Source organism: Pagrus pagrus, assembly GCF_965226575.1.
Source record: "Pagrus pagrus genome assembly, chromosome: 4".
In the NCBI taxonomy this organism is placed as follows: domain Eukaryota; kingdom Metazoa; phylum Chordata; class Actinopteri; order Spariformes; family Sparidae; genus Pagrus; species Pagrus pagrus.
Genome location: NC_140188.1, coordinates 4,936,109 through 4,962,529, shown reverse-complemented (window position 1 = coordinate 4,962,529; position 26,421 = coordinate 4,936,109). Strand labels below are relative to the sequence as shown.

The 26,421-nt window shown below is 42.0% G+C and overlaps 1 protein-coding gene across 5 annotated transcripts in view; it reads left to right on the top strand.

Annotated features, from left to right (window-relative positions):
* aplp2 (amyloid beta (A4) precursor-like protein 2) overlaps window positions 1-25,765 on the top strand; it is a 61,234-nt gene extending 35,469 nt beyond the window's left edge. The window contains exons 4-18 of one of the 5 annotated variants that reach the window (XM_084352113.1): window positions 2,525-2,637; window positions 4,914-5,128; window positions 5,381-5,580; window positions 6,039-6,206; window positions 8,775-8,908; window positions 9,963-10,037; window positions 10,378-10,536; window positions 11,555-11,683; window positions 15,879-15,978; window positions 16,762-16,935; window positions 17,634-17,669; window positions 19,562-19,644; window positions 21,090-21,167; window positions 23,204-23,359; window positions 23,616-25,765. In XM_084352113.1, the coding sequence (XP_084208239.1) occupies window positions 2,525-2,637; window positions 4,914-5,128; window positions 5,381-5,580; window positions 6,039-6,206; window positions 8,775-8,908; window positions 9,963-10,037; window positions 10,378-10,536; window positions 11,555-11,683; window positions 15,879-15,978; window positions 16,762-16,935; window positions 17,634-17,669; window positions 19,562-19,644; window positions 21,090-21,167; window positions 23,204-23,359; window positions 23,616-23,717 (1,922 nt within the window). In that variant the 3' untranslated portion in view covers window positions 23,718-25,765. The remainder of the gene's footprint in view (window positions 1-2,524; window positions 2,638-4,913; window positions 5,129-5,380; window positions 5,581-6,038; window positions 6,207-8,774; window positions 8,909-9,962; window positions 10,038-10,377; window positions 10,537-11,554; window positions 11,684-15,878; window positions 15,979-16,761; window positions 16,936-17,633; window positions 17,670-19,561; window positions 19,645-21,089; window positions 21,168-23,203; window positions 23,360-23,615) is intronic. The other 4 variants (XM_084352117.1, XM_084352114.1, XM_084352115.1 and 1 more) reach the window with 4 other exon arrangements.
* The last annotated feature ends 656 nt before the right edge of the window (window positions 25,766-26,421 follow it).

Sequence of the window (26,421 nt, the reverse complement as noted above, 5' to 3'; positions counted from 1 at the left end):
ACAACCGAAGCAACCTGCGAGTGTGAGAGAAATCAGACAGAGAGAGTGTGTGAGCCAATGAATCACTTAGCATCCACCGGGCAGGATATGGAGCTGAGGGTTACTGGGAATCAAGAGAGGGAGAAGTTAGAGAGAGAGAGAGAGGGCATCAGCTGTCAAAGACATATTCAGGCCCTTTAACTGAAGCACAAGTAGCAATACAGCAATTAAAAAATGACAAGGGATGCACTGATTGTGAAACTGTGGGCTGAAAGCGATGTTTGAAATAACAATTTGGTTGATAGAAAATGTCGATACTGAGGTTTTTGTTGTCGTTTAATTAGTTTATTGTTATTTATTCCCACTTTTGTGCCAGGGGAACAAAGAAATCTACATTTTAAAAAATAACTGAACTGTTTCAAAGTCATTCAACCCTTCATTATACTGTCTTTGAAAGAGCACAAATTGAAATATGAAACAACCCTTAATGTGACCTTCTTCCACATGACAACTACTCCAAAAGCTTTTATAGCTTGCTGTACACCTACCTACTCAATGATAATAAAAAAAAATCAGTACTCACATAGCCTGACAAACTGATGGCAGGGATGTCACGGGCCAGTAGCTCATGAATGTGCCGGTGCAAAATTGATGCGACACAAAAAATAAACATGAGCCAGTGCCAGTGGTGAATCATCTTATTTGTAGATAGGCCGACAGCAGTCAACAAGGTGAATTAAAGTACCATAAACATGTGTTTTCAGCCAAATCCATTGAAATATAAAAAGTACAAGCGCTCATGCAGAATGGCCACTTTCACACTGTTAATTTACAGTACGTTGTTCTGCTGGATTGGACTTTTCTTCCATTTAAATGTTACAGCTAGTCAAGATGGAGCTCATTGTAACAATAGTTGAGGCAGGCTATTACAATGCGTCACGTTTTATAAACTGATCGTATCTTAAACATTTCTCAAAATTTTAATCTGCAAAGCAAGTGCAGCCGTCAAATTAGTAGGATGAAATATACAAAATTACCCTCTAAAGTGTGGGGAAGTAGAAGTAGCAGAGGAAGTATGAATTGAGTGTTTAATCTTTAAAATGTCGGGAATAACAGTCGTCTCAATTTCCCAGAACCCAAGGTGACGATTTCGAAATTCTTGTTTTAGTCCAAAACCAAAATGTAATCTATTTGATTTGATTTCAACTGGAGCTGCAACGAGTATTCAAATAATCGATTAGCTGAAAGAGAAGTAGTCCCCATTTTTCCTGGTTCCAGCTTCTTAAAAATTAGGATTTGCCACTTTTACTTTTCATTTATGACAGAAAATGAGGAGTCTGTGGGCTCTGGACTGTGGGTTGGACAGAAGAAGCAATTGGAAGACTCTTTGGGCTCTGGCAAATTGTGATAAAAGATTAATTGTTCGTTAAAATGACTCAATACAAAAAATAATTGTTAGTTGAAGCCCTAACTCAAACCATTTATAAGATCAGCACTTGACCAGTGGTGGGCACAAGGCAGAGGAGCAGGGGAACGAGGGGTCTGCAGGGTTAAGGGGGGTTGTGTGAGGGGGTGTTACTGTACCTCCTGGGCGGAGATGAGAAGCAGCTGCCGAGCCCTCTGCTATTTCCAGCTCTCTCCTCTTCCTATCCTACCCTCTCATTTTCCAAAACACTGCTTTTTCACCCTCTGTCTGCCTGCCTGCCTGCCTCGCCTGCTGCTCCAGCAGCTCTGCCTCAGGCCGAGGTCGTGGCAAACCACTAAATGAGCAGTTATAGGACAGCTCCCAGCTCTCGTCGTGAGACCTCTAGACCCTCATTTGTGTGTTTTCAGTCCGCCCATTCCTCAGCCACTCTGATCTGGACTTTGCCCTAAACCTTCTATTCATACCTCCCTCGCTCGCCTCCTTTCTTTCTCTCCGCCAGGCTTTCCATCTGTTTCTGATGGCAGTGTTTCTACCTGAGCGCCTCGTCACACTGCCAGCCTATCAGCAGCTGCTGTCCTTTTTAATCTTTCTTGTGACCCCTGCACCATATGCTTGCACGCACACGGTTTTTAACCTGGAGCTATTCATAGGAATTCACGAGATGTCTTTCATGTCTTTTATTTCCCCTAGATCTGCTTCCTGTTTTATGAATAAAACATCTCCGAATTGAGTTCATCAAGCAAATGGTATCATTGACTCCCAGAAAGAGTCTTAAAGGAGTCACAGTGTGAAACCTGATTTTCTCCACTTCCATTTTGATTGCAGACTTACAGATGCAGCTATAGAGAAGCGATGAATCCCTCTCGGCTTCAGGTGCACAGACAGATGTTCATGTGTCAAATACCCTATCTGTAGTGAAATGTACAGGACCAGACAGCTATGAATTATTAAATCATGCCATTTTTTCATTCCTCTCATCTGTTATTCCTTTTTTAGTCCCACTGGGCGATTTATTGTTTCTAATCCTGGCAGTGTCCGGGCAAAGGAGTGATTTTGTTTTTTGGACACATTGGTCAGATGAATAACAGGCGTATTGGGCCGTGTGATTTGCTTTTACAGTGGGCGAGTTCGTGAGTGACGTGCTTCTGGTTCCAGAGAAGTGCAAGTTCTTCCACAAGGAGCGTATGGACATGTGCGTCAGCCATCAGCAGTGGCACGGTGTGGCCAAAGAGGTAAGGAAGGAATTACTTCATAGGAAACAGTGTGGGAGGCTGTGTCTGAGTGATAGCAGAGCAATGGAAAAGAAAGGTCCTGTGGGAAGAGGAAGTCCTGAGCATCAACTTAACTTCTTGAAATTAAACTAAACTAATTTTAAGTCCCTTCTCCCTGTCATGCTGGTCACAGTTTCATTACTTTCCAATCTTTCCTTTTCCCTCTCTAATACCTTTCCACCTGTCTCTGTGAGTCTCTGAGGCCCTCTGATCACAGGCTGACTGGGAGCCCTCACATTTCAGCTGCTAATCAGATTAGTGTTGTGGCTGTAATGCAGATAATCCCCCCCGGGCAGCTCCAGAGCCGGCCCTTAGGGGCCACTCTGACCACGACAGTACATTCAGAAGCTCAGCGAGCCCATCAGCTCCTGTCTGTCCTTGCCTCTTGCTTCCCGACTCTTACTCCTCCCCGACGTGTATTACAAATGCCTGAACCCGAGTATCATCTGCAGCCTTGCAGCCTGCAGATAGTGTGACATCCAGAGGCACAAACGACCTACAGTCGATAACAAATTTGTTACAGCCAAGCAGTAATAAATCTTACCAGTGGGAAAATCTGGGTGAGGAAAAATGACTCAAAAACAATCTCAGCTCCCTCGCCAACTGCCACTGAGATGTTCTTAAGCAGGGCAGCTAATCCTCCACTGCTCCACTGGAGTTTCTCAGCAGCCATCAGTTAGACTGAAGTTGTACTCAGTACCTCCTAGCTGCTTTATGAAGCACAGCATTGTTGAAAAATAGCCCGTCAGTTAAAGGACTACATGACTTTTTGGAGGGGTGGTGCATTAATCATTTTAGTCTGTGCGATAAGAGAACTGCCTCTAAATCAACTGTGTCCAGGTGGAAAGATCTGTAACTATGTCAGGCAACCGCAAGGGACTAGTACCTGACTAGAAGTCGTTAGGTAAAAGCAAGGTTGGGTCGGATTACTTTGAAATGTACTTAATTGTACTGTCATTTAACATACTGCTAATCAAAGGCCACATGGAGGACTTTGCTTTTGTCACAAAAAAATGGAGCACCGACTCAAAATCTTCCATTTTCATTGTAAATTAAAAGGAATAAAACCCTCATTATCCAGATCATTATTAAAAGACATAATATTTATGGACCTCGAAACTCCAATTTCAAAGGTGGTTTTGCTGATGAAGTGCAGACGTTTATTTAGATTATGAGGAATTCAGGATGAATTCCTGTGAGTCAGATACGATTTTCATTAGTTATTATGAAAACATAAAATTGCCATATTTTAGAGACCTCATCAAAAATGTGATAAAGTATTTCTTGACAATATAAATTAAACATTTTTTCCAGCACTTGATAAAAACGGGTAGCATCTCTCAGGCTATGTAGCTAGTATACACCTGAATGGATGAAGAAACACAAAATCCCTGCATGACATTGAGCAAACACGATGAATGAGCAAGGTTAAAATGTCACAAAAATACTTTTGTACAGGCATAGAATAAAGAATACATGAATTGGATGACAATCAGGGATTTCTTATGACTTTATATTTTGCTAGACCGCAGTGATGGTGTGTGCTAGTCACCTCAAGCTGGCTGTGTAGGCACAGTACAGTACTTCACTGGTTGTTGCAGGCTTGAAAACAAAATGGCAAAAAAAACCTTTTTTTCTCGTATTTGTTTTGAATATTACGTCAATAATAATTTTGAATCTTTAGAATGTATCATAACATTTATAAGACCTATTCAAGGAATAGATGAAAATTTGATAAAATAATGAAAAACATGAAAACCCAGGAAGTAAAAATTTGCCTTTAATACATAACATTCTCATATTTTGTGTTTCAGAATGCAAAAAGACACAACATTATTTACTTAAAAAAAACCGCAGTGGATCGTGTCTTCGTGCAACACAAATGCAACAATGGATAAGAATCAGATTAAACTGATTCTCTCCTTTGAAATACAAAAAGGGTATTTTTGGTCTCAGATATGTATAAAAAACAAAAACCAAGTGCCTTATTGCAGCACGTCAACAACATCTTGTGGCTGAATTCATGCAACTTCCACAGTTTCCTCGCACACTCCTCCATCTGGTCTGGGCATCATTGTTCATAACTTCCCCTTGATGGATAAAGGTTAAAGAAATATCACCTTGTCAAAGCTAAAGTTGATACTTTAAAGGAGTGGGGTTCAGCAGCTTCATTAATCTGGAGCCCTGCACCGTGTTCAGTCACTATCATCACTGGCTCACTTGTTCTTCCCCGTCAGGCCTGTGCCAAGAGCTCCATGGTGCTGCACAGCTACGGCATGCTGCTGCCCTGCGGCATCGACAAGTTCCACGGCACCGAGTACGTGTGCTGCCCCTCCTCACGCGCCGGGGAGTCCGCTCCACCTTCCATGCCCTCACAGGAGGAGGACGACGAAGAGGAGGAGGTGGAGGACGAGGAGATTGACGATGCCGACCTAGCTGAGGAGGAGAACGGGTGAGCGCTCGTGAGGCGAACTTCTGTGTGTGGCTGTGTGTGTTTGTGTTATGATCGTGGCATGTCTTTGAAATATTGCGGGTGTGATATTGGCTCTCTGGCGAAGGGCAGGTATTACCGGCCATCTGGATGAATTAAAGTGTTGTGACATTGACCTATGGCAGCTGCTGTGCCTTGATAAATCACTCTCTTTCCTGGCGTCCACCCCTTCACTCAATCACCTCCGCCTCCCTCCCCTCCTGCCCTCCTCAGTGAGACGCCAGCCGATGAGCAGCCCACACAAAAGGAGGATCCTGTGTACGAGGACGAAGACGAGGAGGATGAAGACGAGGAGGAGTACCACTATGTCTATGAGGACGAGGAGGCCGATAAGGAGGACGAGGATGAGAAGAAAGAGAGCAGCAAAATGGACGAGAGCCAAGACGAGGACAAGGCTCTGCAGGAAGTGAAAGGTTTGTAAGAAGATGTTTTAAATTATCACGTACCGTCCTCCTACTATCTCTCTCTCTCACTCCTTTATTGGCCCTTTGCCTGCCACTTAAATATAATCAAACCTTTTTAACTTTTAAAATATCGGCTATGTGCTTAAATCTGAGCCAGACTGTAATTAGATGAGTGTATACATCAGCAGATCCCCCTTTTCTTCAGCTCACAGCAGACACTGTGATGTACTGTCTCTGCTTTATCAGTGCAAGGACAAATCATCCTGCCTTATTTGGAGCCAAACTGCTGCTAATTCCTGCTCATCTTGTACAAAAACGAGTTGCTCCAGTGTTTTCATTGTTTTGTGTAAACATATTTGTGGATATAGCAGTAGTAAGGAGTGTTTGATGATAGTGTTTATGATTGCGACTGGAATTAAGTGCTGCCCCTAGTGGCCCGGATGATCTAACAAGCTGTCCCCTGGCAGCCGTGTGCACCCTGGAGGCTGAGACCGGCCCCTGTCGGGCCTCCATGCCCCGCTGGCACTTCGACATGAGCCAGAGGAAGTGTGTGCGCTTCATATACGGGGGCTGCGCCGGCAACCGCAACAATTTCGACTCAGAGGAGTACTGCATGGCCGTATGCAAGCGCCTGAGTAAGTCCCACCTGACAGAGGCCGCCACGAAAACACCTCTCTCTCTCTCTCTGTTTGTGTCTCTGCTGCAGACCTCTCCGCTGAAAACACTGTCGGATAATCTAGTCTGTCGCTGACTTTTAAACAGAACACCTGTTCTGCAGTCTTCAGCTGTCACTCATCAGATCAACACAGCTGTTCATAGCATGCCACCTCCACCAAAACAATCACAACCACTCAATTCACTCAGCATCATTCGCTTTTGTTTCATTATTCCACTGATATACCAAGTGCTGCAGCTAATGATTAATTTCATCATTATAATGTGTCAATTATTTTTTAATTAACTGTTTAGGCTTGAAAATGTCACAAAAATATTGAAAAATTATTCATCACAGTTTCCCACATCCAAATGTTCAGATTGCTCATTATCAAGGAGCCCAGAGATATTTAATTCACAATGATTTAAATCAAAACCTCACATTTAAGCCAGTGGAAGCAGATTTGATTTGGTATTTTTGCTTGATGAATAACTTGCTAATTAATTTCCTGACAATAAATTAAAACAATGAATAGTTTCAGCACTGCATCAATGATTGAAATGTAACTTAGCGTCCAGTTCTTCACTAATATACAGGCTATTTGTGAGGCCATAATAGAGCTTAATGTTCTCATTTATGGCACACACTGGTTCATTAGTTTTTATTATTGCTCCACTAAACTGGAGCAGTTGAAATATTCAGTATTAACAATTTCAGACAGAAGTAAATTAAGCTTATATTAGGTTTTATAAACTAAATATTGGACACTATGTGAACCCACAGAGATATCTGCACTGGAGAGAACAGATTGTTATTCCCGGACTATTAATATTCAAACGTTGATTGACCAGTGCACTTCCCACACGTACGCTTTTGGTACCGATCAAAGTCTGTCTGAAGCACAAATATTGGAAAACTGTCAAATATGGCAAGCTGACATTGAATATCCGCTCAGATTCATACTTTAAGGTACTTTTTCTTAATCATAGTTGCCAATTTTACACTAGATTTTTAGGCCAATTACTTCTAAAGCAGCTTATGTTCAGACAATGTTGAACATTTGAGAAATTTGGCTTCTTTTATTAAATAAAGAAAAGTTTTTTTGTAGAAAAATGTGTTTATTTAATCAAAGTAATACATAAAAAAATATGATGTTGGTATTGCTACAAAAACTCAAAAAAATTCCTTGTTCAACTGACAGAGCAAGTCAAGAAAATGGATCGATCAATATGTTTTTTTCAGGGCTGTTGTAGCAATGATGAGGAATCTTAGTGTCAAAATAGAGAAAAACCAGTGATGGAATAAATATTTCTATTTTCTCATTAATTATACTTCACTACATGTTTGGTGGCAAATATTGTACTTTTTACTCCACTACTACTTTTACTTTGTACTTTAGTGACGAGGCACATTCTGATTACTAACACTTTATTATTATTATTTGGCAGAAGAGCCAAAGTAGTATATTTTTGAATTAATTTATTTTATAGGCAAGAAAAAACAATGACACAGATAATCTTAAAAATGCTGAATAACAGATCTGATAATCGGTCGGGTCAATCATCAGTCTATCCCCAGTCAAGACCTTGCAACCAATTCTTTTATTGGGAAACAACAATAAACTTACAATTGAGGTAAAATTATTAAAATGCCAAAAGAAATACACGACAAATAAAAAGTAAAACAGCCTGACATTCTTCTCTCACCTCAAACACACTTTCTACACTTTTCTTTCTTCTGTGACTGCCAGTGTTTACTCCTGCCATGTCTGCCTGCCTGTCTGCCTGTCTGTCTGTCTGTCTGCCTGTCTGTCTGTCTGTCTGTCTGTCTGTCTGCTCACAAAGCACTGCCACTTTACTTTTACTAGAACCCCACCAGCACGTCAGCAAGCACTTTTTTTTTTTTTGTTTGCATCTTACAAAGATTCACTTTTCATCGGCTCAACACAGTTCATAGCCATGACCAATTGGAGTTTTTTCTTTTGCGTTATAGAAATAAAAGCGGTTAAGTTCAGAGCAGGGACTACCCACATTAACCCGTGCCTTCTGTTTTTGATGGTGAGGTGAAACGATGAGGTCTCTTCCTGCTCGCGAGCCCCGAGCGTTATTGTTTTTTGCGACTCACAGCGGTGCAGGGAATGAGTCCTGCGTGACTGTGTAGCGTGGAACCCAGAACGGAGCCCTCTGGCCTCGCCTCAGATGACCCAGCCGTCAGACGCGGAGATATTTCCATTAGTGTTGGAGATGCGACCTGTCAGCAGAAAGCCGATGGGAAGATGAAAGGAATTCAAAAGGAAATGCTGTCAGATTCTCTTAAATTTATCAGAGTTACTGAGAGTGGAAGAACGCCAATGAGAGGAGTGCTTCTGTGAGGATTTTTGTCCAACTTCAATCTGCATTCCTCTTTCAACTCTCTCTTTCTCTGCCCAGTTGTCTGTCTGCCTACTTGTGTCCAGTTTGCCTGTCTGTCTGTTTCTGTGTCTGTCTGTCTGTGCCTGCTTGCCAGTTTGCAGCCCCCGTCCACTCACCATCTGTTTCTGAATCTGCAGCCATGCCTCCGACTCCTCAGCCCACCGATGATGTTGACATCTACTTTGAGACCCCGGCCGATGACAAGGAGCACAGTCGCTTCCAGAGGGCCAAGGAGCAGCTGGAGATCAGGCACCGCAACCGCATGGAGAGGGTGAGTCACCAGGTTGAGCCACGATGAGAGTGGTCCAGCTACAGCCTCGCAGACTCTACAAACCACTCCTCCTCCAAAACACGCCCACCTGTACACTTCTACGGTGGATGTGATGACAATAAACCATTTTAAAATATTGTAAAAGGTATTAATTATAGCAACTAAAGAAAGTAGGGCTTTTATTGTGAAAGCAGAATAGTTTGCTGTCTTGGTTCAGACTGTGAGCCTTGTGTTATTATTTTATTGTTCTCATACGTATAGGTGCATGACCCTGATAACCCAGCTAGCATATGCATGAACATCAAAATGTAGTTTTGGTCTTTTGGCTTTTTGTAGTTTTGGTGACCCAACCAGCCCACGCACCCCGCGTGAACCATTTTTAGAAGTTCAACTTCCTTCAGGTTCATGCCTCGGCTGCAGCTAGATACACCATATCCAAAAACTACACAATAAAAACAGTATTATTATTATCACATAATTATGTGTAAATTAATAGAACAGTTCCCTTTTTTCATAGACAGCACTTATGAGGTGAAAGCTTTTGTCCTTTGTTGATTTTCCTCATCAAGAAGGAATCCAAGATTGTACGGTGAGGATTAGTAACAAAAATGACTTGCTCCAGTCCTTCTCATTTATTGTAATGCAGTTTGTGACCTATTTTGCTGTTATTTTGGAATAAAATTGGAGGAATGTTGAAACATTTCAGAAGCAGAACAAGTTTAATAGCTTTGTACTTTCAAGTTTAGAAAATAAGCTCTTAAGCTTGTTGGTGTGCAGCTGAGAGTGCTGCCGGGCCTGAAAATGTGCAGGTCGGCTGGCTATTCTCAGTATTCTTAAGATTTGAAAATCTGAATGCAAGAATATGACAAAAAGCAAGGTCGTGCTTGAAGAGTCTCTTAACTTTGTTCAATGAACTGTTTTGTTTCTCCTCTCATCTACCTTTTACATAAATTGCTTTTGGCAATTGTCTGGCTCACTCTGACCGAGCAGGTGCAGGTGGACCACCTTGCATTTCGCTTCATTTGCTTCTCTCTGTGTGTTTCTCTCACTCCAGGTAAGAAAAGAGTGGGAAGAGGCCGATCGCCAGGCTAAGAACCTGCCCAAGGCTGAGAGGCAGACATTGATCCAGGTAAGACACTGATCCTTCCCCTTGGGGGTCCTCCCTTTTTCTCCCTTTGTTTGGGTGAGATATGACGGCTTACAGGCCCTGGGTCCCTCTCTCCCCATGCCATTAAAGATCCCTTTTCCCTGGCTGCTCTATCTTTATCACTCTAAGTCTAAATTAGGGCACTGTCTGAATTGGGAGACTTCTAAATGAGTCCCCAACTCCCTTGACAAGCCTGAGAGGCGCATGAGTGAAACCGAGAGCTATCTTTTTCTTTTTTAAGTGGAGGTTGAAAGAGCTCTGTTGTGCCATACTGTTTAAAGTGCATTTACATATTTATATATGTTTATGATTTGGTTTATAGCACTTCCAAGCCATGGTGGAGTCCCTGGAGGAGGAGGCAGCCAGTGAGAAGCAGCAGCTGGTCGAGACTCACCTGGCCCGGGTGGAGGCCATGCTGAATGACCGCCGCCGTCTGGCCCTGGAGAACTACCTGGCTGCCCTGCAGGCCGATCCCCCCAGGGTAAACACCACACACCAGCCTCTTTTACCCTCACCTCTCTCCGTCTGTTTATTGTTTTTCCTGCCCTCAGTCGACGTGCACACACATTTCTTTGAGACACTACTCATGGCCTGTGGCTAATCTCATATTCTGTCAAAAGACCCTCTGCCAACTTGAAATTCATCAAGAGGAGAGTGGATCACTGCAGCCAGAAAAACACACATCCCGAAATCCTCCATGAGCACAGAGTCAATCACATTTGAACCTTCAGTTATAATCCCTGCATCGTGTTTGTTTTAATTCCTCTTATCTAATAGTCTTTTGATCCTTTTGCCAGCACAGAGTTTGGCGCTCTGTATCAAGGTGCTGGTCGACTCTTTTACCACCAGTTTTACCCAAAAAGAATTAATGATTTCTGTTTTGTACTCGCTTTAAAATGTAAGAATGTTGCCCGACTCGAGAGCAGTCGTCTCTTATCCTGCTTCAGTTACACTTCTAATATTGGTAATTGCATCATCTGTGGTGTAATGCTATTTTAGTAGGACGTGCGGAAGATTTAATATCATGTCATATGCAGTGGATGAATTACACCTCACACTTGACACCGTTCTTGTCGTCCTTCTGCTCAGATATAAGAAGGTGGGGAAGAGAGAAACATTTTGATGTTATTTTTCATCTTTAGAAGCACAAAATGTGCTTATGTCTAAAAGGGGGCTCCCCACTGAGTAGGCAGGGTCACATCCTTTCATCATTTTATTATCTGAAATCAAATAAAACTGATCTGATTAAATCTGAGTCCAATGAAAAAAAGTGAAAGGGGATGAGAACAATAAACGTCGCTTTCTAGATAACTATAAAATGAGAAGAGAGGTACAATTAATTGATACGACTGCGGAGAAGAAAAATGCTGTTATGCAACTTTCATTCACGTAAGACAGAAATATTACATAATATATAGCATTTACACAGTTAGGAGGCTGTGTTTTACCACCCAGCTCTGCTAACCACTCCTCTTCGTCCCACCCCATGTCCTCCTCAGCCCCACCGCATCCTGCAGGCCCTGAGAAGGTACGTCCGCGCCGAGAACAAAGACCGCCAGCACACCATCCGCCACTACCAGCACGTCCTGGCTGTGGATCCTGAGAAGGCTGCTCAGATGAAGTCACAGGTCAGTTTCTTCAATCCTGATGATAACCTGATTTGACATTGGTGACAAAAATGCCCTTTACAAGTGCGCAAAGCCCAAGGTGATTTCTTTTTTATGTTTATTGCTGTATATAGACATATACATGGTACAGACAGAGACAAAGAGGGTTAGATCAGCTTCTTTTAGTTTAGACAGGTTTGCTTCCTCAGGTAAAACAGTGCTGCAAGTGGAGAAGGGACGAGGGGCTGGCGTACCACCTCAGAGAGATTTTTAAAGATAGAAGATAGTATGAATGTATAGATGGACATGTCCAAAGGTGATATATTAAAAGAGACGGTTCACACCAAAATCATTAATACGTATTTGTCGTCTTACCTTCAGTGCTATTTATCCATCTAGATTGTTTTTGTTGACACTGAGCTACACCCCCAACCGCATCACCGGGCAGAAGGAATCGTGCATCTGCTCAAGGACGAGAGGCTCATGCTCATGACAGTGCCTAACGTAAACGTTATTGGTTTTCCTCCTCAGCTGAGTTGTAACCTAACAAGCTTAGTTAGCGAGCCTCTTATCCATGAGTAGATGCACGCTTCCTTCTGCGCTGTGAGAGAAAATAGTTCCTCTGTAACTCTGCTCACAACAAGGTCTGTGTATTATCTTGAGTAACTGGGCAGTATTTCTGTAAAAAGACATTACTGAGGAGTTTTTCAAATGTAACAAGCCGAGTGCCGTCTAGTTCTATAATACTATGAAAAGAAAGAAAAAAGAAAACAACCATGATGAATGAATAGCTCTACAGGTAAAATGAAAAATATGTATGTTTTTGTCCAATCAACAGTCAAAAACTCCAAAGTATTCAATTCACTATAACGTAAACAGAGACAAGCATGAAGTCCCCACATTTAGGGAGCTGCAACCAGCAAATGTTTGACATTTTTGTTAGAATTAATTATCTCAGATTTATGCAATGAATGGATTTTCAGCTGTGTAGTCCTTCAGGTCTGAATAGTTCAATCTGGTTAATTGCTACCTGCCAATACTTGGAGGTTTTGCATCGTTGCTGAGCTACTTTCGACAATGAAGAAATACCGTATAAGAGGCTGTGTCAGTAAATCTGAAACCTCATGCCAAGCCACTCCAAGATATCACACTCCTCCTATTCCTGCTCAGACAGGGGAGAGATAATGATGTCTCAGCCAGCTCCTCTCTGCCCTGCTTCTAAGTGAGTAGGAGGTAGAAAGAGTGTGTGTCTCGCTGAGTGGAAGCCCAGGAGGAGTGAGTAGGCTTGTTTGACGGAGGGAGGGCTGCTGTTTCATTCACTTAAGCCTCAGCCGAAGATTAACATTGCGCAGGTCTTGTGTAATGCTGGACTCTGAGCCGCTGCGCAGGGATTTGGCTGGAAGCTCCTCTGTTAGATGTGCTCGCCAGTGTGTGTCAGTGCCCTTCGACACCATTTATAGTTATCCTCCGACATTACAGATAACACAGCAGATGGATGAAACAACAAAGTGAGGAGGGGGGAAAGAGACCGGAGGGTTACTTTTTAGATGAATCGTTGGATCTGTGCTCGGTCATGGGAAGCTAGCCTGTATTGTTACGCTCTCGCACTGTGTGTATTTGTTAAGCCTAGTCCTGGGCATTTCTTCACTCCGCAGCAAGTTCAAATCTGTATTTTCAGTTTCCGCAACTTGTTTGTGGATTTGACATGTGGCTTAGAAGTGCATTATAAAAGGATCCCTTGTAAACAGAAGGATTTCTGCCCTTTATATAACTGTGTTATGTGACTTTCTGGGGTCCTGATTATTCTCTTTTTATTAAAACTCCAACCTGTCTGGACCAGGAGAGGTCGCCTGATGCATCGAAATCTCTGCTCTCGCGCGGGGACATCATGTAACCTTCATAATGAGGATTGTTTGTCAAACATCGACAGGAAGGTGCCACAGGGGCTGCAGCGTGCCTTGAATGAGAGAGGTGCATTATTGCCATCTGTTGCTGGCTCTGGTGCACTGCAGCCATGTGTTGGAAGATTAAAACAGTCAATCATCATTGTGGGAAATAAATACCAGTTACCTGCCAAGAGCTGGTCAGCTCCGTCAGTGGCGGGTAGCTTTTTTATATTCTGCCAGCCAGTTTGGCAGCAGATGTGGAAATATTTCTCCTCTCTAAACATCGTATTGTTGATAGAAAAAGTGAAAGCGACCGGAGGATTTTTTGGAGCGCACAAGGTTTTGTGTTCAATCAAAGGAGATTGTTTTTCTACCCAAACTGTGATACAGTGGTGATCATTGACGCTGACAGGCAGTCGTTCCTGTCAAGTCAGTTCAGAGCTGCTAAACTGATTTGAATATTACACGCAGCAACTTGTTTAATGTTGGCAAGTTGGCTGGCTCTGAGCGAGTCTGAGTTCAGCTTGTGCTCTCTACCAGGAAACACAGTTCTGCTATTTTTATAGCAGATCTGTTTGTGAACATGAGCGAACATTTATATTGTGGGCAGAGATCAGCTAACTGCCTGTCGTAATATTTATATTTCATAGTCATCTCATAAAATGTAAAGTCTGTTTCTTGATTTTACTTATTAAAAGTTCAGCCCGGAATAAAAAAAACATATTTTCCCTCTTACCTGTAGTGCTATTTATCCATCTGGATTGTTTTGGTGTGAGTTGAGTTTTTGAGATATGGGCTGTGGAGACGTACGCCTCTCTCAAACGTAATAAAACTAGATGCCAAAAAAAAACATTCAAAAATTGCAGATTGATTAGGAGTATACAGGCTGCAAGGATTGTTTTTGTGCTGAATAAGTAGCCTGCTCTTAATGTGGATCATCAAGGGCGACACGGTTAAAAATACTGAAAAGCCTGTGTGTTTGTGTTGTGATCAAAACTATTAGCTATTATTGTGCCTGCTCCAGACACATGGATGCACGACAAGCCTGGGTTCAGAGAGCTGCTGCAGGTGACAGCAGAGGAGAGGGGGAGAAAGGAAAGGAGCGTCTGGTCTCATTGGCTGTAGCTTGTTACCTGCTCAGTCCATCTGCGACTCAGCCGGATGTTTAACCTGCTGGATAACACGGCAAGCTGTCGCAGACCGCATCAATTCACAAGTGCAAATCTTCATCCACGGAAAAGAGCACGAGCCCGTCACCCATGAGTAGATGCACACTCACGTCTGCACAGTGATAGTAGAAAGAAAATGGTTAGTACGTGAAACTGCTCATGCTGATATCTCCTAAACTTGGCAACTCACGCCAAAACAATCAAGATGGATAAATAGCACTGCAAGTTAAAGCAAAATTATATATTTCTGATTTTAGGGTGAATTGTCCCTTTAATTAAAAAAAGGAGTTGGCAATGGCTGATGAATCTTCCACACACGTGAGAACCTCTTCCTCTGTTTCTCCATCCTCTCTCTCCTTTATCTTCCCTGTTTTCCACCTTTTCTTCTTTCACGCCTTCATCTTTTTGTTTGCTTTGTTTATTTTCTCCTCGCACTGACACTTGTTTCTGAAGATAGATTTAAATCTTCTCATATCTTCTCACTACACCACCACATTTTTCCTGCTTCTCTGCACAAATCTCCAGGAAAGCCAAAGTTGTAAATCTGCGACGCTATAAGATGTCAAAACTTGTAACCTAATCAGTGACAATAAGCTCAAGAGGCGTTCAGGGGGATTTTCTGGGATAAGGGTGCATTTTCTGCTTCATTAATGTCAGCTTTTGAATAAATACTGTTGGGATGAGCATTTTATACTAATAGTTGGCAAATCACTCTCTAATTAGATGTCACTGGATTAGTGTTGAAATGAAAGGATTTGTCGTGTGCCATAAAATTATTCTACGTTCTACATCAACATTTTTAATGGACGATTTATCATTTCAAGCAATTCATTTCCCACTTCCCCAATGTAAGGATTTTAAGCTTTTTATTATCTTGTTTAATTATAAACTTAATTCCAGTGTATATTTAACTGTTCTTCAGACAAAATAAGCACCTGGAAGACAACACCTGGGGCTTTGGGAATGGGCATTTGTCCTTGTTTGCTGGCAATCTATAGGCTAAATACATAAATGGTTTATTGAAAAATGACATTTTTTTCAGTCCTGCAGTCCTCCCAGATCATTTCCACACAGGGAGGCAGTTTCACTTTGATGTCGTCATAAAAACGCTGCAGGATTTCGGTTACATGACACCGTGTTTGTCCATTTTTCCAACCCCAGGTGATGACCCATCTGCGTGTGATCGAGGAGAGGATGAACCAGAGTCTATCTTTGCTCTACAAAGTACCGTACGTGGCCGACGAGATTCAGGATGAAATTGGTGAGTCGGGTTCTGTCAAAAGCCCACTGGGTTACTTTGAGGGGGGACGGCGTGCTGCAATAAGAATTAAGTGAAATGAAAACAGTGATGGAAATTCACGTGTCGGACAGATATAAAGCCAATACATCACATTTTCCTCAGTGAATTTGTTTTCTTCTTTCTTCCATGTTTTTCTTCTTTGTGCAAAAAGAAATACAAATATAGGAGGAGACCAGTTGACAGGCTTCAGGACTGTCCAATTATCAGAGACAAAGAGAAAAGTCTTCTTGTCTCTATATGAATTTGTGAAAGGGGATTTTAAACCACTTCTACTCTCTGTCTTTAAGGGTCTCTGCTCACCAGCTTTTGTTTTCACAGTAAGATCTAAAGCTGGAAACTGTACTTGGAATATATTCATCTCCAGTGGTACAATTTAAGACACATTTCATGATTTTCTTTTGTTTCCACTGGTTCATTAAAGGAGCCATAGCATGGTGTTGCAGTGCAGATTAAAGTGGAGCGGGTGCAGTGACAGAACTGGGTCACAGCTTTCACTATGCAGCATCCTGTTGGGAGATGTGCAGATTTACACGGAAAATAGCTCTCAGAAAAATACTAATTGGTAGTTAGCAGGAATGGGAGCAGACGTCTCGTGCAGCAGTAGCTCTGTTTGAAAAGGATGTTAACAGTAATTGGTGAAACTCTCATTTTGCACATTGCTGCCATGTTCCAGGTTGACAGGTGTTGGCATGGGCCAGGTCGTCTTATAGTTTGTTTGGGTTTTTTTTTGCACTTTTTCTGCAGACGAGCTTCTCCAGGAGCAGAAAGCTGACATGGACCAGTTCCTGTCGTCCATCTCTGAGTCACAGCCAGACGTCACCGTGTCGTCAGAGGAGAGTGTGGAAGTCCTCGTGTCTGAGGGAAAACCCTACCGGCCCTTCCAGGTCACATCCTTGGGGTCCCGTTCAGAGCCAGAGGGTGAGCAGCTCCCTGCCTCGGACACACTCACAAGAATCATCATGAACAACACCATGGTTGTGTGGACAACAATAGGTCATTCACATAAGGCTTTCTGAAGGACGTTGGTGACGAAGCATGCCAGAACTGTTGCACAGTGAGGGAGAATAGGTTTACAATGTGTTTTATGCCGATGCAAATATGCTGTGGAGCCATGGGCTTGGCCTTATCTGTGCCTGCACAGTTCCCCGTGGCCTAGCTTTCAACGCAGCTCTACTGAAGTTCAGATAAATGCACAAAGCCTCAGGCTTTGGCACTGAGCTGGAGCCAAAAGCTTAGGGGGAAAATGAGCAGTTATGGTTCCCCTCTTTGTCACATTTGTGCCAAACAAAAGATTGAATCCTCAAGGAGAGAAAAAAGTGACAGATGGAACGCTTCCAACAAGATGGAGGGCAAATTACAAGTAAATCCCCAAGGAACATTTAATATACACGCCAACACCCCAGAGGGCTTAGACAGAGCTAGCCAGTGTTGAAGCGGCTCCCTTTCTGAGTTTGGTTATATCTCAGATTTATTTTCGGACTCCTCCCTGCTGGACTCTTTTCCTAATCAATTAACACAGCTTGATAATCCTGCCTTTTCTCTTCTCACCTAAGTTTTCTCTCTTCTCTCCTTCCCCTTTTTTGTTCTTTTTTCTGTTGCTCATTTCTAATGCCAAGGCGATCTATCAGACTCCCCACGTGCCTTCAAGAAAGGTTGGTGCCTCTGTTGCGTCTTGTTTTTCTGCCCCCCTCCTCATATCCCAAGCCATTCCCATCTACTATTTTGTTCCACTCTTCTCCTTTCCCTTGCAGTTTGGGATCCTCTCTCTCCCACCATTTCTATTTTATCAGAAGCCATCTGGTGGTTTAATTTTCTGCTTTTTTTGATGACTCATATGGGCTGCGTGGTTGGGTTTCAGTTGCTCTTGTGCTTTTCATCATACTGGGATTATCACCTCATACTGAATAGCAAAGTCAGTGGCTTCTAAGTGTGATAGAGATAGGTCACAGCCAGCTCCCGTCTCAGAGAGACTCTTCAGTCGTGTGTCTGCTGTCATCCCGTCCTCAGTGCATTTGTCAAAGCACCCTGCTTAATTATTCCCCCACCCACCGGCTCATTCCCCTCTTCCTGATAGGAGCTGTGTGATTTAGTGGCCCTGTCTGAGGCTCAGTGTTTCCGCTGCTGACCCACAGCCCAGTCTAATTTGGCCCAATTTGTTCTCCAGGACCTGAGACAGGGATGTGGTTACGTCACCTGTCCCGTCTGATCTGGGCTTAACCTTGTGATCTTACTCAGTGAACACAGACACACCTGCTTCTAATTGTTGAATCTAAGTGATATTTAAATTATATATTGCTTATATGAAAATTGATGCGTAAACTCCCCTGCTGTTTTCCCCATAGAGCTTTGTCCCTCTTTATGTGCTCTTGGTTTTGCATTTTACTTTGCAGTTGTGCTACGACTAGAGGCTTTGACAGCCTGGCAATTCTTGGTTGAAGTACCTTGAAAGTCCTTGAAAAGTGCTTGAATTTTACTCCTAAAAAGCTGTACAAACCCTGGGATTAATCTGTCCGTGATTTTCCATCGACCTACAACCTTTTAAACGTCAGGGAATAGTGAAAAATGTCTCCCATGTCGATTTCCAACGCTCCACTACTAATTTACTATTCTAAAATAGATAATAGATAAGACAGGAAATCCAATCTAATTGATTAATAGATTAACTGTTTCAGCTCAGAAGTCCACTCAGAAGAGTAGGTCACGTTGCTCACATAGAGGTCACTCCCATTGTGCTGTGTGTCATTGTGGCTGGCTGCGACACCGTGCGCACCCTGCAGTACCATCTGATACCCTGCCAGAGCTTCAGACGTCACTTCTGCACAGCGAAGCTTGAAAACACACATCATTGTTCCACGCTTAATCCAAAGGCAATTGTACTAATCTTAAGCGTTTGGCAGCAGCGGACAATAAGCCGTCAGCAGACTCATCGCTGCCGTACATTGTCCAGGACCCTGCCCTCACTGCCTCACTCGCTCTCGCTCCTCTGTTCTTGATTTATTCATGGCATATCTGCTGTGTGTATATTAATAGATCCTATGCCTATTTGAAAACCATCAGTCTAACATGCATATTTGACACTCTGGCCCAGTTTCTTAGCTCAGCCACTTAGTGGGACTCTTTAAAAAATGATTATCTGTTAAAATCCAAAGGGACGTTGGAGGAATTCGTAGATGAAGAACTACACTGATGCAGAGTCGAGGTATTCAAAATGCCAGGATGATTCATAATTGTCGAGAGGTGTTTAATTTAGTGAGTCAATGCATGTTTACAGAGGAACCTCAGCTGTATGCAAAACACCACTTTGACAAGGCCTTTGTAGAAAATGTAAGGTCAGTGTCATGTTGGCTTCACAGTGCTCACACTGTGCTGAATGGAAGAAAGGGCTTTGTTGTCACCCGTGCACAGAGGAGACTGAGGCGACAGTTGTGTGGAAAAAGAGCTGGATGGCCTTGCACAGCTATCCACCATCAATACCACCATCCCTGTTTGTTTGTTTGTTTGTGCTGCTCTGCTGTTATTGACCGTGCTCCTCCACCTCCCGCAGGCTCCGCCATGTCTGGTTTGGACGGTCTGATAGGCGCTGAGGAGAGAATCATCAACAGCAAACCCAAGATCAGCAACAATGTGGTAAGAGTTTCGATTTGACTTTATCATCCTGTTTGTGGCTCAAAGCTTTTCTAACTTGCTCAACACATGAACTGAGAGCAGCATTGTGAGAGCAAAAACACAGGAGAACATGTGGAGAGATACTAAATCAAACTCTCTGTGTTAAATAACCAATAGGGCTGCAACGAACTTCTTTTTATTATCAATGAATCTGCTGATTATTTTTCACAATTAATCGATTAGTCTGTAAAATGTCTGAAGTTGCAAGCAAACCCCTGCACACTGTCTAACTTGCAACTAGACCTTCTATAAAACTATTTAATTATTTAAAAAAATGCCCCGAGCCCAAAGTGACGTCTTCAGATCTTCTTTTGTCCAAACAGCAGTTGAAAAACCAAAGACTCAGATGCAAACGTTTGACATTCTTGCTTGAAAAATGACTGAAACAGATATTTTATTATCAAATTCTTGGCATTTTGTCGACTAATCGATCATTGCAGCATTACAGAAAACTATCTTGACAGTTCAGCTTCATTACCACAACCTCGACTTTACTGATGGTTGAAATTGAGCGCTTTCACATAGCTCTCTTAAGTTCAGCTTTTAATGAGTCAGATTATTCCAGTAACTATGTTGTCATAGTTACAACTATCTCACACTGGGCTATTTGCGTGTCTCTTTATGGCCTCCGCCAACCGACCCCTCATTCAGATCAACTCCACGCTTTGTTCGGCAGCCATCGCATGCTACTTTTCTTTGCCAGACTCACCATTCCTCCTCATGGATTTTCAAACGATGCTTGGCCGCTGAATGTGTGCTGCGTTTCGCATGCTAATCCGACACCATCTGCAAAACTGTGTTATTTGTGTGTGTGAATATGAGTCATGCAAGTTTTTGTATGCATGCGTATTTTTTTTTATTTTTTTTTTGGAAATGCTAGTCTTCTAAGACGGAGCAATCTGAGGTTAAAAATAACAAACGGTGGCGACACCTCAAATGTCAATCGTGACTGTTTTACTGTGAGAAACAGACTCTGGACTGCTCTGTCTCTACAAACAGCAGATTTTGTTTCTGCCGTCTGAACACGCCCACTTCCACTCACAGCGCTTCTTCTGTAGATTAGAGCTCTCAGTAATGAGCGGCTGACAGTCTGTTTAGTACGACATGTTAACTGTGTGCCTAGAAGAGAGTCTGTTGTTGATGCTTGCAAACCCCCTCCCTCTCTCCTTCCAGTTTGTACAAGACAGCTCCAAGTGTATCATCACCCAAACACAGATAATCCTTACAGTTTACTTCGCTGCACATTCGCAGCCTCTCGCTCTCCGCCTGCATATCTCTCTCTCTCCTTCTCCCTATCTATCTATCTATCTCACACACACACACACACACACACACACACACACAAACACGATCGCATACGCACACTGTGGTGAGTGTAACCTGGGCTCCCCCGTCTGTGTTGACAGGTGATTGATGAGTCTCTGGATGTTAAAGAAGTGGTTTACAGTGCAGAGAGAGTCAGCGTTATGCATGATGATGAGCTGGTGAGTATAGCGGCGCCCTCCACAGGGCTCTCTGGGGAACTGTAGCTATCAGTAGTGGGGAGAAGATGAAAGAAGGAGGGAGTGTGGGAGTGTGCAAAGATACCCGATCTGCAGCTGATAACTGTGAAAAAAAAAAGAAAGAAAAACACAGCTCTGGATCAGACCCTGAATCCCCTCTCTTGTTTTTCTGTTCAGGCTAATATGTTTTGGTTATTTCTGCATGGGTGCATGTTTGTTATGTGAATGTATCTGAATGTACACATTGGAAATCTCAGTTCATACAATGAATGTTAATCCACGCAAACTGAGCGTGCTCAGTTTATGTGTGAAAACAAGCAGTTAAAAAAAAAAAATCCCCAGTGGCTGTTGACATATGATTAGTGTGTGTCATATGTGCCAGATTTACATCGTGAGGATGAGTGTAGGTGACTCTGGTTGTGTGTATATATACAAAAATAGGCCAAGATATTACACAGTCTTCACAAAGACACTTTTCATGCATGTGTACACACACATTCACAAGTCAATCATGTTGCAAAAAGGGATGCTGTCCCTGCGTCACTGTGATTTGATTAAATAATCTAAGAATAACAGCTTAATTCTCTTCTAGTTACTTCATCTCCCGTTTCAAAACTACTCTGAGGAAGATTGATCTCCTTATTTTTCCTTGTAAATAAATCACTGGCTCACATTTTAAAGGGAAATTCTTCTACGTGTCAGCCTCAGAGCTAATCTTGTATCTTTCCATTATGACTATTGATCGCGATAACAATTTACTCTCCGCCTTCGCTGCAGATATTTAGGAACACAGATTCCAGCAAGAACAATATTGATCAGGCCAACGAGTGCAAGCAATACAGATTTCTCCAAAATTTCAAATTAAATGAAATCATTGTGAACAGAAAACTGAAAGTAAACACAAATAGTTATGGCTTATAAATCACTGTAGCTCTGGAAATTAATTGCACAGCATAGCAGATCCACTTCCAGGCCAACGTGACTGGCTTCTGTATTTCTGTGTGGATGCTGGGATGTTGACATTGTTCCTCATTCAGACCAAATCAAGAATTGCTGCAATTAGTGCAGGTTTGTGGAGGAAACAACTGGCAGAGTATCATTGTTTGGTCCATGAACTCCATCTAGATAGCGCCTGGTTTCCAGCTCCAGACTTGGGAGCAACTACTCATGAAGAGAGGCTTTCTCCAGAGTATGTCTCCTTCTGTGCTGGTGCAGTCTCCTGGCAGCACGATGTTGTTCAAGGCACCAAGCAACATAACAAACACTCGGTGCAATTAGGCTGACCTCTGCATTGTCTTTTTTCAGCCTATATGAGTATGAGTATTTGTTTCACCCTGATATGGACAGTGTCATGTCAACCAGCGCTTATAACAAAACTAGAAAAACCTCCATCAGTCTTAGTATTATAGTAGTAGGCTATATTTATAGTGTCATGTATTTAATTTTGTGTTAACTGAACAACAAATCTGTTGACGAGCCAGTCTGACTGTTGGGCTGCATTTCTCAAAAAGCTGTTTCTCTTACCTCGAACCGTTTCACTCCCCAGACTTATAATGAAAGGGAGGACTGACACCTTTAGCTGGTGTACATGTTAGGACGGTAGCGGCAAACACAAGAAGGTAGTTTGTATCAGCAAGTTTCCAGACGGCGTGAAGATCAATGTTTAGTGCAGTGATTAATGTTGTCATGATTATTGGTCATAATGGAAATGAAGAATATGAAAATAAGACGCAGATTAACAAATGCTGGAATTTCCATTTAAAAAGGGTTCATTGGTTGACATTACATTTTTAGATGGCTGGAGAGGAGCTTTATTAAGATATTCAAATAACGGCGTGATAACAACAGTTTAAATTAAGCATAAGAAAACAACCTGCTTAAAGTGACTGTGTACGAGACCTTCATTACAACAGCAAAGACAACTTGACAGTGTCTCTTTTAGTAGTGCACATGCTTGGCAGGTATTGTCTCCTCACTGTTGCTTTCCCTGTCTCCCTCTCACCTGTTCTCCCTGTTAGGAGTCCTACCGCCCCCTGGGAGAGGACTTCAGCTTCGGGAGCAGTGCACTCATTGGCTTGTTGGTGATCGCGGTGGCCATAGCAACTGTGATTGTGATCAGTCTGGTGCTTTTGAGGAAGAGGCAATACGGCACTATCAGTCACGGCATCGTGGAGGTAAGCCACCTGTTATTTTGAGCAGCGGGGCGTGAGGAATTTGGGCAGACAGTGTAAATTGCACACATCCGTACTCTCTGTGAGCTGCTATCCATCTAAAGTGTCAGATTAGATTTAATTATGAGGCGTATGTAAATGGGGAAAATTGAATTATTGTCCCAACTGCAGCATTTTAAATACGACACACGCAGCATGTTGTGTCTTGTGGAGTAGAGTCGCCCTTGTTGAGGTTAGCCATTATGCGTCTGTCTCGCAGGTTGACCCCATGCTGACACCAGAGGAACGCCACCTCAGCAAGATGCAGAACCACGGCTACGAAAACCCCACCTACAAATATCTGGAGCAGATGCAGATCTAACCGGAGCCTGCAGGGGGCGCTATGGAGTCTGACAGAGGACGGCGACCGAGGGGGAACATACTACTGACCAATAACATATGCTATTGTTAAAAGAATCATTTGCATACATCCAAACTCCATTTACTGGTTTGTTCAAAACAATCCTTAAATAATGCTACTACTTCTACTACTGCTACTATTGTACTATAGAGCTCTTTTTGATCATGTTTCTTTTGAAAAAGGTGATGTATCTGCCATTTTGCATATTACGGAAAATGTGATTCTGCAGATTTCTCTGTAATTATCGATACAGCTATCTCAGATCAAGATGTATAACATTTCTTCAGACATTTTCTTTATTTTGTTTTTTTTTTTTTGAAAAAGTGAAATGCAAATCAAGCAAAATTTAAATGTTTTCGAGTGGCCATCATCAAACCGGCATACCAGACAGACACTACGCTTCAGTTTTCCATCATGCAAGTGTCATTCATGCAGTTTCTGATGGTTTTCTCCAAATGAATTGGTGTTTTATTTTGTTCTTATTCCTCTCAATAGATTGCTTGTATATGAAGGTTCTTTGTACCAATTAAAAATGTATAGTGAAACAACAAATGAGAAAAAAATGAAATCATGAATTATTTACTTTCTGTTCTTTGTTATGATGACAGACAAAATATACATATACAGTTTAAATATATATATAAGAGTAGATGTTTTTATTCCACCTTTTTTTCCCAGGAAAGAGGTTATAAGTCGGTTTAGGCTTCTTAGCGTGGCGGTCATGAGTTGTGTTTGCAGGCACACTGTTAGAGAGTCAGGGTAGGTGAAGGTGTGCACAGACCCCCAGCTCAAACACATCACACAAAACCTACTCTTACTAAGTGAATGTGATGATATATCCCCTTCTACACACACAAACACAACCTTTCATCAGTAGGGAAACATCGATAGATTACCTATGTGTTACATAGTTGAATGTACTGGGGAAGCTTTTTTTTCCATACTATGTACCTGACAGGTTCCTATGTGGCTTTGTTTTAAAGGCACTGTCACAGACATTGTGGCGGTGAGTGTTGATTACATACCACAAACTGACAAACAAGTGTTGTTTTTTTGGTTTCTTGTTTGTTATTTTTTTTGCACAAATCATCTGAAGCAAGTACCAGAAATGCTTCTTTGAAAACACATCTTTGGGATGATGTAGACACACGCTAATAGAGCAACTGTAGGGCAGTCTGACAGATCAAAACAGGGCCGGCCCGGTGGCGCAAAGCAGAAAAAATATAAGCAGCTGCTCGGGGTCCGTCTACCACCAGGGGGCCCCTGAATGAAGTGCAAATGTACAATAAATGATGGATTTTGGGGTACTATAACGAAGTTTGAGCTCACAACAAATGCAAAACAATTGAAAAAAAAGTTTTTCTTAACCTGCATATACCAAATTGGGGATTGTAACAAACAATTTGATGGGAACTCAGACTTTTACCAGAACAAATTTTGCAATCTGGATGCCCTGAAAGGCTTGGGCCGGCCCTGAATCGATGCCAACCGAAGACAGCTCGGAGCTGGAGGGCTGTGCAGGCAGACAGAGACACACAGAAAGACGAGGCTTGGAGAGCTGGTTTCTGATAAAAGCGAATTTGTGTATTTTTACAGGTAGAGAATGACACAAACAAGTAAACTGAATCCTAGAGTCCTTTTTTCTCTCTCTCTCTTAGTATTGTCTTTGTATGCCTGTATAGTTGATGTTGCAATCATGGCTTTTTTCCGGAGGATTACCTGTGGTGTGCATTGTTCTTATATGAAATGATATGATATATATTTTTAAGTTTGTTTTCTTGTTTTCTATTTTTTCTCTTCCTGTGACAGTATCTCTGTATGTGACTGTCTCACTATGCACCCAAAACGGCTTCAATCTTGTAACTGCCTGCCTGATTGTGGGAGGGGACTGGGAACTAATATATGATGCATATTAGTGATTTAAAAAAAAAAAAACTATTTGATTGACACCAGTGGAAACAGATTTATGGTTACAGGGGGGATACACATCAATAAACTCACAACTTCCATATGGATGTGTCGTGCTTTCATAGTTACACACATATTCACACGCATGTATATACTGTGTATTTTAGGTCAAACGATTATTGGCCTGCGCACTTATTGGATAAGACATTTATTATTTTTTATAATCATAATCAGGTTTTTTTTAGACTGATGATCAAATAAATACATTTAATTATGTGCTAGTTTGGCTCTGATGCAGCATGCAGTCTGCAAAGTTACCAGTAACTAAAGTTATTACATAAATGTAGTGGAGGGAAAGTATAAAGATGATGGAAATACTCAAATAAAGTACTGTACAAGTAACTCAAAGTTCTAGTTAAGTACAGCACTGGAGTAAATGTACTTAGTTACAGTCCATCACTGTGTTACATGAAATATCACTAAAATAGAAAGAAGAAGAAATGCCCAGCACAATGTTTCAAAGCCTGAGCTGACGATTGTTTTATTTGTCCAATTACAGTCCAAAAATATTTAGTTTAACGTAGAAGACAAAGAAATATTAACATTAGAGAAACTGGAACTAGAAGATTTTTGGCATTTATACTTGAAATAATAATAATAATAATAATAATAACAGTCATAATAATAATAATAATGACCCTTTGTTGATCAATTAATTAAACTGATCGTTGCAGCTCTACACAAGTGTTTGCGTGTA